General features: G+C 58.0%; 1 protein-coding gene across 1 annotated transcript; it reads right to left on the bottom strand.

Annotated features, from left to right (window-relative positions):
* Positions 1-2,537: 2,537 nt before the first annotated feature.
* On the bottom strand, positions 2,538-4,629 carry DUSP2 (dual specificity phosphatase 2). The gene is made up of 4 exons (XM_070428515.1): positions 4,166-4,629; positions 3,953-4,074; positions 3,491-3,710; positions 2,538-3,382 (listed from the first exon to the last, which is right to left on the bottom strand). The coding sequence occupies exons 1-4, from the start codon at positions 4,551-4,553 to the stop codon at positions 3,168-3,170; spliced, it is 945 nt and encodes a 314-aa protein (XP_070284616.1). The 5' UTR covers positions 4,554-4,629; the 3' UTR covers positions 2,538-3,167.
* Between the last annotated feature and the right edge of the window lie 9,149 nt (positions 4,630-13,778).

Below are 13,778 nucleotides of genomic sequence, written 5' to 3'. Positions count from 1 at the left end.
GGCTCCCCCAGTCTATCTGTGGAAGGAGGGAAAGCTCACTACATCTTCACCAGCTTTTATTCTCGCGTGCATACAGACAGGGGACAATCACAAGTACAGGAATCAGGGAGAGTTCACACGCTGAATGCCTGCTGTAGCCTGCCATGGGGAACACGGAGCCTCTTGGGTACCTAGATCCTCACATAGACGATACCCTGTCATCCCCACTAATGTCATCCCCTGTCATTCCAAAGCTAAGCTGCTTGTCCAGATTCCTGCACCTCTGAACCCCCTTATCCTTTCCAGAGGCCCATCCTGTGTGGCCATCACTGGATTTAAGTCCTGCAGGCAGAGGATGTGGGGACTCCAGTGAAGGGAAGCCACAGAACCAAAGATGCCAGGTATTGTCCTCAAGCACCTCTCAGCATCCTGCTGTGCCTGGAACCCAGGTCTCTCGTAAGAATGGGATTGGATCACAGGGAGAAGGGATGCGGACAGAGGTCCCCGCTGCCAGGCGGGATATTAACACATGGAGCTGACCCCTCAGATGAGAGTGCTCGCGAGGTCAAACCACCCCAATACCAGTAATCACCCTGCTTGGGCAGAGAAACAGGCTCTTAGTTCAGAAATGCAGTTCGTCTCAAGGACGTTATGTTGAGTGAAATAAATCAGTCACAACAGGACAAAACTGTGTGACCCCACCGGCAGGATGTGTACAGATTCCTGCACAGATGTAGCATAGTGGTTGCCAGGGGCTGGGAGGGCAATGGGAGTTGTTGTTTAAATGGGAACAGAGTTTCAGTTTTGTAAGAAGGAAAAGTTCTGGAGATCCGCTGCACAACAATGCAAATAAGCTTAATACTACTGAACAGCACACTTAGAAATAGCCCAGGTGGCCCTGGCTGGGGTAGCTCAGTGGCTAGAGGGTAGGCCCAAGCACCAGAGGGTCGCAGGTTCAATTCCCAGTTAAGGGCACGTACTTGGGTTGCAGATTCGATCTCCAGCCCAGGTTGGTATGCAGGCGGGAGGCAACCAATTGATCTGCCTCTCTCACATTGGTGTTCTCTCTCTCTCTCTCTCTCTCTCTCTCTCAAAATCAATGGAAAAAATATCCTTGAGTGAGGATTAACAACAAAATATAGTAAAGATGGTGCCCTGGCTAGTGTGGTCCCGTGCACCAAAATGTTGCTGGTTTGATTCCCGGTCAGGGCACATGACTGGGTTTTGGGCTGGATCCCCAGTAGGGAACATGCAGGAGGCAGCCAATGCTTCTCTCTCTCTCTCTCTCTCTCCTGCTTCCTTCCTCTCTCTCTAAAATCAATTTTTAAATATTTTTAAAAATAGTGAAGATGACTGGGCTGGCGTGGCTCAGCGATTGAGCATCAACCCATGAACCAGGAGGTCGTGGTTCGATTCCCGGTCAAGGCACATGCCCGGGTTTCGGGCTCAATCCCCAGAAGGGAGTGTGCAGGAGGCAGCCAATCAGTGATTCTCATCACTGATGTTTCTATCTCTCTCTCCCTCTCCCTTCCTCTCTGAAATCAATAAAAATATATTTTAAAGAAATAAAGATGATAAATTTTGTTATATATTTGTTACCATAGTTAAAATTGTTAAAATAAATAAAAAGGAAAGAGAGAGGAAAGAAGGAAGGAAGGAAGGAAGGAAGGAAGGAAGGAAGGAAGGAAGGAAGGAAGGGAGGGAGGGAGGGAGGAAGGAACAAGCAGTTTGTTTGGAAGACAAACTTAAAACCCTGGGAAGAGGAAGGTAAAATTGAGGGGTTGTGTGGGGTGGGTTGGGGTAGAGGGGAGAGGATGGGGTGAGCAGGGGCCTCAGCCACCAGTCCTGCTGTGTGTGAGGTGGGGCTGTGTGATGGGAAGGCCGGTGACTCAGGGCCCCAGCTGCCCCCACCATCCCAAATGGGCATGGCATTCTGGGCAGGTCCAAACGGAAGCCCACTCAGGGCCTGAGGAAGCCCTGATAGCCATCCCAGCTCTGCGGTTCTCACCAGGAAACAGAGCAAACAAGGCACCAGAGGCAGGCTGTTCACCCCCATGCTGCCTCGTGGAGTGAGTGCCCATCTGTGCCAGATTCTGGGCACAAGGCTGAGCAAACCATAGGCCCCACCCTCGTAGGCATCCAGCTTGGTTGAGAGGCACAACTGCACAGCTGAAAACCATTGCCCCTTGGGCCACCAGGAGCTCACATTTCCTGATCACCTACTACGCGCAGGTGCAGGAGCTTTACACAATTCATTTGTGTAAGTCTCAACACCACCCTAACAGGTGGGGGCTAACAACAAACCCCATTTAACAGACAAGGAAACAGAAACACAGCGGGGTGCAGCCAAACTGGCCCCTAACCATCCAACTACACTCCAATTGAATATATAAATAAAAACAACCAAATAGCCCAAATCTCCAAAAATAGACCTCCACTGGCCCACCGAGGTGTGCCTTGCCAAGGAAAGGTGAGCCCTGAGCAAGAAACAGCGTTTGGACATTTCCCCAGACATTGACTTAAGACCAGATGCTTGCGAAGTTGTTTTTTTTTTTAAAACAAAACAATATTTTATTGGCATATTCTCAAGGTTCTGTATAAATATAAAGTGCTAAGTTTCCAACCCCCGCCCACGGGGCGGGAGGAAGTAGGGGAGGGAGTGTTAAATATCAGTTGAACACAAATAACTTTCCAGCGCCAACAGGGCGTGAAATGCTCAAATACACACACGCAAGCAAGAGGTCCACACAAGGGGCACATCTGTTCTCCAAGCCCAGCTTCCTAGGAGCACGGGGCTCAGGCTCCAGGCCCTGGGGTGCGCCACCCTAGATGGGCTCCTGGTTGTCACAGCTTGTCCCTTGGGCTCTCAGGCTGCCAAGGGCTTCAACACAGTGGTGGGGCCACTGGGTCCACGGGTGTAAAGTCCAGTTAGTTTCTGCCAGAGGATGGGGGAGGAGGGAAGTAGACAGACCCTCACTCTTGTCCCCAGATGAGGGCCAGCCCTCAGACCCTAGCAGAAGAGCACCAGATGAGAGTCCAGCATTCCTGTACTTCCAGCGCCCCTGCCTGGGAGCTTTCCGAACTCCGAGGAAGGGGCAGTTCTCCCTGAGGTGAGGGGGGCTGCGAGGCCCCCAAGGACAGCCTAGCTGTCCCAGGTCAGCTCCCCTGGAACCACAGCTGTGTGCACCTCAGTGACATAGCACCTGAGTCTCAAACTGGAGCAGCTGCCCCATGAAACTGAAATTGGGGGAGATGACCCCCCGGCGTTGCTTAACGAAGTCAAAGGCCTCGTCCAGCCGCACGCGGTGGCTCTGTATGAGGTACGCCAGGCAGATGGTGGCAGAGCGGGAGATGCCCGCCTGGCAGTGCACCAGCACCCGGCCCCCACTGTTCTTCACAGAATCTGCAAGGGAAAAGGGCGGGGGTCAGTTGGGAAGTTGAACAGGGAGGAAACCATGCCCCAAGTCCGTCCCCTGAACCCTTCCATCCTGGGGCCAAGTACCCCTCGTACCGATGAAGCCTATGGCCTCCTGAAACCAGGCACTGATCTCCACCATCTGGTTGTCCTCCACCGGGATGCTCTTGTAGCGCAGAAGGCCCTCGAAGTGGTTGGGGCAGCTGGCGGAGACGTTGAGGACAGCGGTGATGCCGCAGGCCTTCAGGCCCTGCAGATCCGACGAGTGGCTGCAGCTGCCCAGGAAGAGGTAGGGCAAGATCTCCACCGGGCCACCCTGGAGGAAGAGGGGAGGGAAGGAGTGAGGCCCACTCCACTCAGGCCTGGAGGAGCCCCAGGCCAGTCCTGACCAAGACCAGGCTCCTGGGGGTCTGAGGACACCAAGGGGCACACAGCACTCACGGATAAACACATCTCCCTTGAGCCTCAAAGGTGGCTGCAAACATCCACAGACCACAGACCCACACCAGGCACAGTGACACAGGGGGACAGTGACAAGGAGCCGTGATTTCAACTCACCTGGTCATAGAAGGGAACCCTGGGGTCTGAGCGGCTGCTTTCTGCCCCAGCAGGAGGCATCGCTGGGGCGGGGGACTCGGAGCACAGGTCGGGACAGCAGGCCTGGAAGGCATCGAAGCCTCCTACAGGGGAGGACAGGGGCTCAGTCAGCGGGAGGCCCGGGAGGGAGGGGCTCGGGAGGGCTGGACAGGGAAAGTGGGGCCAGCCGCTCACCTCGAAGGAAGCACACAGTGGTGGTCCCGGCGTGGGTCTCGTGCAGCAGCGCAGCCAGCAGCACCCGGGCGGGGCCATCGGGTGGCAACGCGGCAAGCGAGGCACTGGCCTGGTCGAGCACCACGGCCCGCGCCAGCTCCCCGCGGGCCAGGCGCGCCCGGAGCGCGCGATCCGGCAGCAGACAGGCGAGGGCGGCGGCCGGAGGGCCGCGAGCGCGGCGCCGCAGCATGGTGTTCCAGGGCACCGGCCGCGCGGTGCGCACGTGGCGCCGGCAGAAGGCCAGGAAGGGGCGGCAGTCGAGCAGCAGCGTGCGCTCGGCCTCCCGCGGCTCCCGCAGCAGCGCACCCAGCGCCGCGCACTCCAGCTCGCGCGCCTCTTCCAGCCCCATGGCGCCGGCCTCTTCCTGCGCTCCTTCTCTGCGTCCCCACTCCTCCTGCTACCCCTGCTCTGCGCGAGGCCCGCCGTCCCAGTCCCGTCGGCTCCGGCGGCGCCCTCGGCAGCCCGGCCTTAAGTAGCCCGGCCCGGCCCCCGGGTTACCAAATAAGGGCAGAGCAGGAAGGCGCCGGGGACGCCCCCGCGGCCTCACGCGGGCTCAGCCCAGACTGGGGGCGGGGTGCGTTGGGGTAAAACCGGGACCATCTCTGGAGGGAAGTGTGTGCCAGGAGCAGTGGGGCCCAAACATCCCCGGTTTACAGCGCAGCCTGGAACCGAGTGCCGCCTTTTGATCTGCCCTGCGCTGCCAGTCCTCGGGCAGTGGCTCTCGTATGCACATCCCCCTCCCAGGGACTTCGAGCCCTGGTGCCCCTGCCCTGCTTCCTCTCCCTTTTCTCTGTTCCTCCCAGGATGTTCCCCTGAGGAATGTATTTCAGCAAAGGTGACGTGTGCCTGCTGCCACCGTGATCTCTGCACTGGAGGGTCACTGTCTCTTCTACTAGACCTTGGGCCGGAGGGGCTTGCCTCCCCCCCCCCACCCCCCCACCCCCCACCCCCCGCCTTCCCCCTTGCATGGCTGAGACAGCACTCAGGGTTGCACAGCAGGTTAGTGGCCGAGCTGGGCCAGAACATGGTCCTCTGAGGCCAACACCCTGGGCATCTGGGTGAGGAGGACCCCAGCCTGGGAGGGGTGCGCGAGGCAGGGGGCCCATGATGAGTTTCCAGTATGAGCGGGCAAGGCTTCCTCCCCAGGAGCCCAGGGAAACCCCAGGGACCCGAGACAAAGCACTTCCCCAAGTCATAGGCCAGCTCTGAAGGGGAATTCTTCTGCTGACGGTGCTGGGCTCTCCCGGGTACCTCGCGGGAATTTCAGGAGCGGCCCCAAGGGGAAGGGGGAGAAGAGCTACCAGAACCTACTCCTCCATTGTTCCCCTCCCCCTGCTCAGCCTCCTTCCTCCTGCAGCAGACCCCTGGATGGCAGGGACCCTGGTGCTCCAGCAAGGCCGTGAGCAGAAAGAAGCGGAAGCTCTCACAACCCTTCTGCCCACTCCCACCCCCACCCCCACCCCAGCCCAAAGCCCTGGGGCAGGATGTGGTGAGCCCCAGGTGTGTGTGGGAGATCTGAACTCCAAAGCAGAAAAGTTCAAGTGGGTGGGGACAGTGCCCTGGAGCTGGAGCTGCCCCCACAGCCACCCAATCCTAACCTCCTCAGCCCCCCTTCCCTGAGTCACCACTTTGTGCCTTCGTAGGACCCCTCCAGCTCCCATGTAGGCCCCCCGTACAGACCTTCTTGGAGGACTACAGCTAGGACCCGTGTGTACCCCCCAGCCCTATACTGGGCTTGCCGTGTCTGTGTGTTAGAACAGATCTGTATACAATTCCACAATGTCAGCTTGCTGCTCGGTGTGCTGAGGGGTAGAGGGGACACAGGTGAGAGAAGCTTTAAGGGCGCCCAAGATGCCTGAGTCACACCACCCTCTTGTGCCTCAGTGTCCCCATCAGAAAGATGGGCGCTCAGAATAGACCAGCTGCTAGCCTACACTGGTTCCAAGGCTCTGAGGCCACGCTACTGTACGAGCACCTGCAGTGAGCTGTCCCTCTCTACCAGGCCAGTCTGGAGGCTGATTCAGCAAAGCCACAGCAGAGCCCGGGAGTCTGGGCCACAGATCCCAGAGTCCGATATGGGCCTTATCCTTGGCATCAGCCTGCAGATGACTTAATGGCTGATTCCAGGGGCAAATTACAGAGCACATGAAAGGACAGTCAGGCCCAGGCTTGCTGACCACGGGGCTGGTGTCACCTGCTGTGCTGGGAGCCCTGGCCTTTCAGCTCCTTGGGGAGGGGGCGGGAGGACTGGCCAGCTGGGATCCTGGCTCAGGAGGAAATCAGCTGGGCAGGGTGGGGCCTCCTGGGAGAGCGGTGACCTTTCTGGAAGTTCCCCGTGAGTGTGGGAGTACACTGCTGAGGTTTGCTCCCCTGTCACAGGCCCTAGGGCCCTGCCCCCCACTCTGGCCAGAAGCAGTGATTTCTGCCTGCCGTGGCTACCTGTATGCAATGCCACTTGCTTTGGGGCTTTTCAGCTCTGGAACACAGGCTCAAGGAGGCCTGACTTCACCATGAAGGAAGGGCTCCCCTGACCTTCCCCCCACTCCCCAACTGGGGGAACCCCCACCCCCATACCTGGGTGAAAGCCTGACGCCCGGGAAGAAGAGAGGGGAAGAGAATGTATAGCCCACACCCCACCCTACTTCTGCTCTGACTAGGATCCCCTGACCCTTGGTGAGTCATGCCACTTCCTCAAGGACCACCGCTTGCCCTGGCGGAGAGAAGGCAGGGCTCTGGGCACCTGGGGGAGGACAGTGGGAGGAGGGGTCTCGCTAGACCTGAGGTCCACAGGCTACAGGTCCCGGAAGGAGGCCCCTGCTCCCTTCACTAGGTGCTGAGGGGGTGGCAGTAGGTCTGTGCCAGACTCAAAAGGTGGTTTGGATTTTTGTTGGTCCTGGCCTGGCTCTTACAGAGCAGACACTATCAAGTAGATTTGGGGTTCGGCTTTTTTTAAAACTTAAAATATCCAACGAGAACACAAGGTAATTGCGTGTTTTTCTTTGTAACCGGCTGGCTCAGCATCACTGCCCCCTCCCCTTCCCACCTTTGGGGTCCCTGGTCTTTCCCTGCCCCCCACTCCCCCCCCCCCACCCCCGCCTCCCTGCAGAGTGGTTTTCCCATCCAGTCACAAAGCACAAAGCTCTGTGCTGAGGTTGCCTCCCGCTGCATGTCCCTGCCTCCTCCTTCCAAACCCACACCCCAGGCAGATGTCCTGGGGGGGGGGGGGGGGGCGGGCGGGGGCGAGAAATGAATGGTGTGGCTACAATCATAGGCCAGGGCAGGTATGAAGGTAAGAGTGACGAGTGAGGCCACCCCCAGTCCAGCTCGAGGAGTGAGTCAGGATGACGTCAGGTTTCCTGTGCCAGGCTTCTACCAGAGCAGTGCAGTGGCCACCCCCACAGGCTCAGCCACCCCCATAGGCCTGGCCACCCCCACAGGCTCCAGCCCGGCGAGGACAGTGACTTCATGCTCTATGAAGATGGCCCATCCACGGTGGGAGGACGGACGGGGAGGAGAGCTATGACTGCAGCACCCGCCTCGGCCAGGCTGGCTCAGAGTGGCCTGCACATGGCTGAGGGCGCTGGAGTCTGTCCGCACACGGGTGTCACGTCATGTGTGTGCAGGCAGGAACACACTTAGACAGCCCTGCTGGACACGGTGAATACAAGAAGAAAGTCTCCATGTGAGACAGGCATGGCTTTGACGCCTCTCGAATATTTGCTTTTCCTCATTTTAACAACAGGCTTTGTGCCTCCCCTGAGCATCCATTCCCGATCAAGCAATCCTTTCTGCATTTAGTCATTTCTTCATTTACTCAGCCCCTCATTCAAAAGATACACTTTGAGCACCTATGACATGCCAGGCACTGTTGTGGGAGCTGGGGATACAGCAGCAAATCACAAAGCACTGCCCTCGGGGAGCTGTCCTCGTGGTCTCAATAATATTTATTTTTGTGATTATGTCGTGTTCATGACAAGTGAGACTAGTTATCCATCGAGAGTTATGATGTAGGTTCCTTTTAAAATAAATGTTAGGTTTGTAACAACTAAGTTGAATGGTCCAGATGGTACCCAAAGGTGTTACCAAGTGTGACAAGATAGAGACACGAGTCAGGACATGTCGCCAAAAAGAGGGTCCCTGCAGCCCCTTCCAGCCTCGGCACGGTGCCCATGCCGTGGGGTTTGGCTCCCCCTCCTGCTGTGGCCTCCCATCAGGAGTGGAGGGGAGAGGAGGCTGCGGCCCTGAGAGCAGGGGGCGGGGGGGGGGGGGGGCGGTCTGGGAAAGCCAGTCTTGTTGTCTGTGTCCCTTCCTGCTCTGACCGTGTCCATCAAAGGGACCTGGGCTTGGCCACAGCCCTGGATTTGCCAGGGCTTGGGGCGGAAGGAGCCCCTCCCTGGTCTCTTTCCTTGGTGTGCTCCCATCCCCAGCACATCCGTGGCCCCCAGCCCACGGCAGCAGGGAACCAGTCCATTCCCGCCCTGCCAGCCGGCTGCCCTGGCTTAGGTCCCGGGGGCTGAGGAAGAGGTCGTTGCTAAGGAAGAACTCTGTCGCCAGTGTAATGGTTGGGCAAGAGGTGAGGGGCTCTCAGAAATGTGGCCACTGTGGTCAGAGGGTGTGTGGCTCTGTGTCAAAAGAACTCCCAGGGCTTCCCCGCAGCCCAAGCCAGATGTTGTGTGAAGGCGGCCAGGGGACTTGGAGGCCCGAGGAGCCGAGACTGCTCTTCCCCCTCATCACCCCTGCGCTAGGCCACCCAGACCAGGCCGGCCACCCCCATAAAGCCCAGTACCACCAGCAGCCCCGGGGCCGTGGGGGTTCGGGAGCCGTAACACCTTGGCTCAAACACAGCGGGGCTGCTTCCTCACAGTGTGGCCTTGGACAAGTGATTTCACCCCTCTGTGCCCTCTTTAAACAATAGCAATGACTAGCACTGAGCTGGGGGCCTTCTGGGCACTACTGCATCTGAGGGGCAGCCTCAGTACCCCCTGTGCAGATAGGGAACCCTAGGCTCCAAGGGGCTGAGCCAGGGCCACACACCAGTAACTGGGAGAACTGAGACTGGAGCCTGAGTGTTAAGCACTAGGCTGCCCCACCTCTGGGGAGGGTCTGCAGGCCCCCTGTGTCCTGCACCCACCCCTTTTCCAGCACACCCGTCCTGCCAGGCCCGGCTCTTCACGAAGACACTCACCTGCTTGTCATGTGCCCCACCCTCTTCTAAAACCCCAAAGAGCCCTAAGTGTGGAAGGGCTGGTGCCCCAAATACAAATGGGGGACCAAGGCACCAAGAGGTCAACTAATTGACCCAAATTGTCACAACTGGAAGATGATGGAGCCAGAGTTTGAACTCACAATTTTGAGGCCCTCCATCCTGCCCCCCCCCCCCCCTTCCCAAATCCAGGATTCCCACCTCATCCAACAGGCTCTTCCCATCTGCCTTCCCCTTTGACCAAAGCCCGGAGCCAGGGAGGAGCCAGTGACTGGAGAGGTGGAGCGTCCCCTGTTGGGCCGGGGTCTGATTGGATTGAAAGGACAGTGGGAATCCTTGGAAGGTCTCAGTAAAGGGAACGAACCATCTGATGGACACCAGAGCAGCCCCACTGTGGGTGGAGGACAGGTGGTGGGAGCTGCAGGGAGAGGTCAGGGCTGTGGCTATGGTTTGGGGGGTGCGGGGGGTTGGTGGACCCAAGGTGATAATGAAAATGAGGAGGCATCCAGGATCTGGTGTGGGCAAACCAACAGGAATTGTGCACAGAGCAGTGGAGGAAGGCTCCAGTTTGAGCTGAGGTGAGGGGGGCCAGCTGACTAAGGATGGGGTGAGGCAAAGGCTCCCTCCCTTTTCCTAACCCAGAGCCCTGCCTGGGCACCTGCTCCCGAGGCAGGAGACCTAGGGACCAGCTGAGGACACCAGCTGCTGTGGGTGCTCACCTCACCCCAGGACTCAGTTTTATAGTCTGGATGAGGGAAAGGGGCAGAGAGGGGAGGTTGCAGGGGGCCTGGCTGTCTTAATTGGGACCCAAGCTGGATTAGCAACACAGATGGCTGGAGGGTGGAGGCCAGAGAGGACGTGGTTGGAGAGGATTAGGGAGGATGGGTTAGGGGGCCGGAAATTGGATGGTACTGCCATTGAAGATGATGGGCTCCTGACAAGGCTGAAGCCATCGCTGCTCATAGAGCTGCCCTGGAGATCCTGAGAAGGCCTTGCACATGCACATACGCACACACATGTACCCAGACTCATACACTCACATGCCTGACCTTGTACACATGGTGCCATACACCATCACACACCGCAAACTCAAGCACCTCCCTCACCCCTGGACACTGGGATGTCCTCCCAGGCTCCAAAACAGCCCACAGGAGCCCCTTTGTGAGCAATCCCCCACCCCAGTGTCCACAGGGGCGAGTCCACAGACCTGCAGGCTCGTCCCTGGCTCCGGGGCCCATGCCCTGTCACACATGCCCTGCTTGCCCCTATGCAGCTCACATACCTGCACACCTGACCACCAGCCCTGAGACTCGCCTGCCCACCAGCACCAACCTGTGTCTAACCTGGAACACAGTCCAGCCTGGATACAGCTCTCCAAGTGCATTTCCCACTCAGACAGCTCAGGTGTGACTTCCCCAGCCCTTCGCGGCTGCCCCACCCACCCTTGCTGCCCCAGAAGGAAACTAGACTGCAGGGGTCCAAGCAGGGCTGCTTCTCAGAGCCTGGCATCCTAGAAACACACACACACACACACACACACACACAGTCAGTACTGCTCTGTGGAGTGGTCTTCACGTGGAAGACTAGAAACTAAAACAAGATGTTCTCTATTAGTCTTTGGTTTTGCAGATGTGGTGGTAAGGGACCCATGGAGGTCAGGTCCCATGCTGGGTGCCTCCAGGGCACCTCATTGTGGGCTGGGCTTTGCTGTCATCCCCACTGACAAAACCCCGGGGAGCCCACCCACTGCCCCAAGTCAGAACACTGCTCCAGGGAGAGGTGCCCAGCAGAGCGGTCGGGGTGGAGGGGCACATTCTCAAGCACCTCAACCCGGAAAGCTTATCTCTGCTGCCACTGCTCCTTCCTGGGTGCAGCTGCTGACCCGGTCCCCAGCTTGACTCACGCACAGCAGGGCCCGAGCAAGGAATGTCTGCCTCAGTTTCCCCAAGGGCAAGGGCAGGCCTTGAATTTAGTCTAAGATAAGAAATGCCCTGGAGGCAAGGCAGGGCAGTAGTGACGTAGGCCAGCTCCCTGGAGCCTGCAGGGGCCAGGCGTGCCCAGATGCCTGGTGCTCCTGCCATCTTGGGGCGGGTTGGCTGGGGCTGCAGTGGGCTGAGTTATGGAAGGCAGGAAGCCGGTTGAGGCCAAGGGCTCCAGGGCACAGCCCCAAGGACAATAATCATGAGCCAAAAACCTAAGTGGCTGTGTTACCAGTAGAAGTGGGGTTCTTGTGGTGTCACAAGGCAAGCATTCCAGGACACGCACAGGGAGGATGAGGTCTGTTGATAAGATTGCAAAATCCAAGGCGTTCCCCTGGGTTTCCAATGCCCATCTCTGTCTGTCTCACCACGGAAAAAGACCCATCTTGCCTTCATTGGGCCCAGAAATAGGATCAGTGCCCAGGCCTTTTGTGCCATGCCCAGCCTTTCTCGCCATCCAGCTGGCTGAGTTTGTTTGCCCGGCCTGGGCCTGCGATCAGAGTCTGCGCAGCTGCTGGGCTCGGCTGCTAGTCCCACAAGGCCGCTACGGAGAGAACATGTGAATGAGCAGGGCCTGTGCATGTTGTGGGGGTGGAGAGAGAAGGGCTTCTTTGTTAAGCTGATTATAGAAAAGAACCACACAGACACTTTTTCAAATAACCAATCAACTGCCTAAGCTTTGGCAGGCTTCTAGTGGGTCCACTCCCTAATCCAGCGATGGCGAACCTATGTCCCGCGTGTCAGAGGCAACACTCGAACTCATTTTTTTGGTTGATTTTTCTTTGTTAAATGGCATTGAAATATATAAAATAAATATCAAAAATACAAATCTTTGTTTTACTATGGTTGCAGATATCAAAAAATTTCTATATGTGACATGGCACCAGAGTTAAGTTAGGGTTTTTCAAAATGCTGACACGCCAAGCTCAAAAGGTTCGCCATCACTGCCCTAATCAGTTGATTCCTTTCCCAGGTTAGACTGACAGGCCTCTATGGTCACCATCTCGCTTACCTCCCCCTTTATTGTTCTACCCCCTGTGGGTCGGGTGGTTCTCTGGGGAGTGTGTGAAGCCGTCACTTTCCAGGGAAGCAAGCTGGCTCAGTGTCCCATTCAGCTCCCCGGCCCATTAGGCTCACAACGTCCGACTCCCTTGTGAATATCTAGCTACCTGTGCTAACAGCTGGAGCCTCCCGCCTGCAGGTCTGGGTGCTGAGGGTGAGGGAAGATGCCCAGAGCCCACAGGCGGACCCCCAGAAGGGCATGAGGATCGTGTCCTGGAGAGGCATCTTGCGCAGCAGCCAGAAGGCATGCAGCTGGGGGGGCACCTATCCCACTGGAGTCTCCACTCGGGCGGCCACTGGCCCACCTGTCCCTCTGGGATCTGCTGCGTGTCAGCGCCAGGCACAGGACTACAGTCAAGGAGGAGGTGCAGCCCCGGCTGGTTTGGCTCAATGGATTGAGCGTTGGCCTGCAGACTGAGGGGTCCTGGGTTCAATTCCAGTCAAGGGCACATGCTGGGGTTGCAGGCTCAATCCCCAAAGTGAGGGGCGGGGTGCAGGAGGCAGCCGATCGGTGATTTTCTCTCATCATTGATGTTTCTCTCTCTCCCTTCCTCTCTGAAATCAATAAAAACAAACAAACAAAAACAACAACAACAACAACAAATGAGGAAGGCGCAGAGGGCTCTGGTGTGTCCTGCCTTCCTCCTTGGCTTTGCCTCACCCAGGCCTCACCCTGGGGACTTTCGTCAGCCCTACTTTTCAAAGGAGGAACCAGGCCCAGAGAGGGAACGTGCATCCTGCAAGGCCACATCCAGGGCAGCAGGCTGGCGGGCAGAGGGCAAGTCTTGTTCAGGCTGCACTGCCTTCCCTCCACCCCTTTGCAGAGCTCTGCCAGGCCCCTATGCCCAACCACGGAGTAGCCCCTGCCAGAGCCAGGCTGGGCCGTGGGGCTGTGAAGCAGGTCACAGAGGAGCCTCCTAGCTTTTCCTCTGTGATCTTCACCTCCCTACCCAGAGCCCCAGGGGCCCAGGAGCAGTATCTGTCTGAGCAGGGGGTGGCACGGGCCAGGCAGTGTGCAGCAGCCTGGAAGCACGGAGGCGAGGCCACACAACCAGGGACCCAGGGCAGACTGAGCTCCATGTGGGGACAGAGGCTCCCCACAGTGCAACTAAGGGAAACAGAAACTGCTTATATACCAACAGCAGAGCCCTCCCCTTCCCGGCGAGCCCTACTGGGCAGCCCCGGTGTGGGCAGGAGGGCGGCTCAGTGAGTCACCCCGCCTCAGTCACCCCTGGGCCAGGGGCCAGAGCAGCACAGCCCACCCAGCTGTTGTGAGAATTGAATGAGCCACCTTCAGGAAAGCATTTTGGAAACTGTGAAGGGCTGCCCT

This window comes from Myotis yumanensis, unplaced genomic scaffold, assembly GCF_028538775.1.
Source record: "Myotis yumanensis isolate MYYU_CA2020_CCGP unplaced genomic scaffold, mMyoYum1.0.hap1 SCAF_11, whole genome shotgun sequence".
In the NCBI taxonomy this organism is placed as follows: Eukaryota; Metazoa; Chordata; class Mammalia; order Chiroptera; family Vespertilionidae; genus Myotis; species Myotis yumanensis.
The sequence above is the reverse complement of the archived record's forward strand: the minus strand, read 5'-3'. Positions and strand labels throughout refer to the sequence as shown.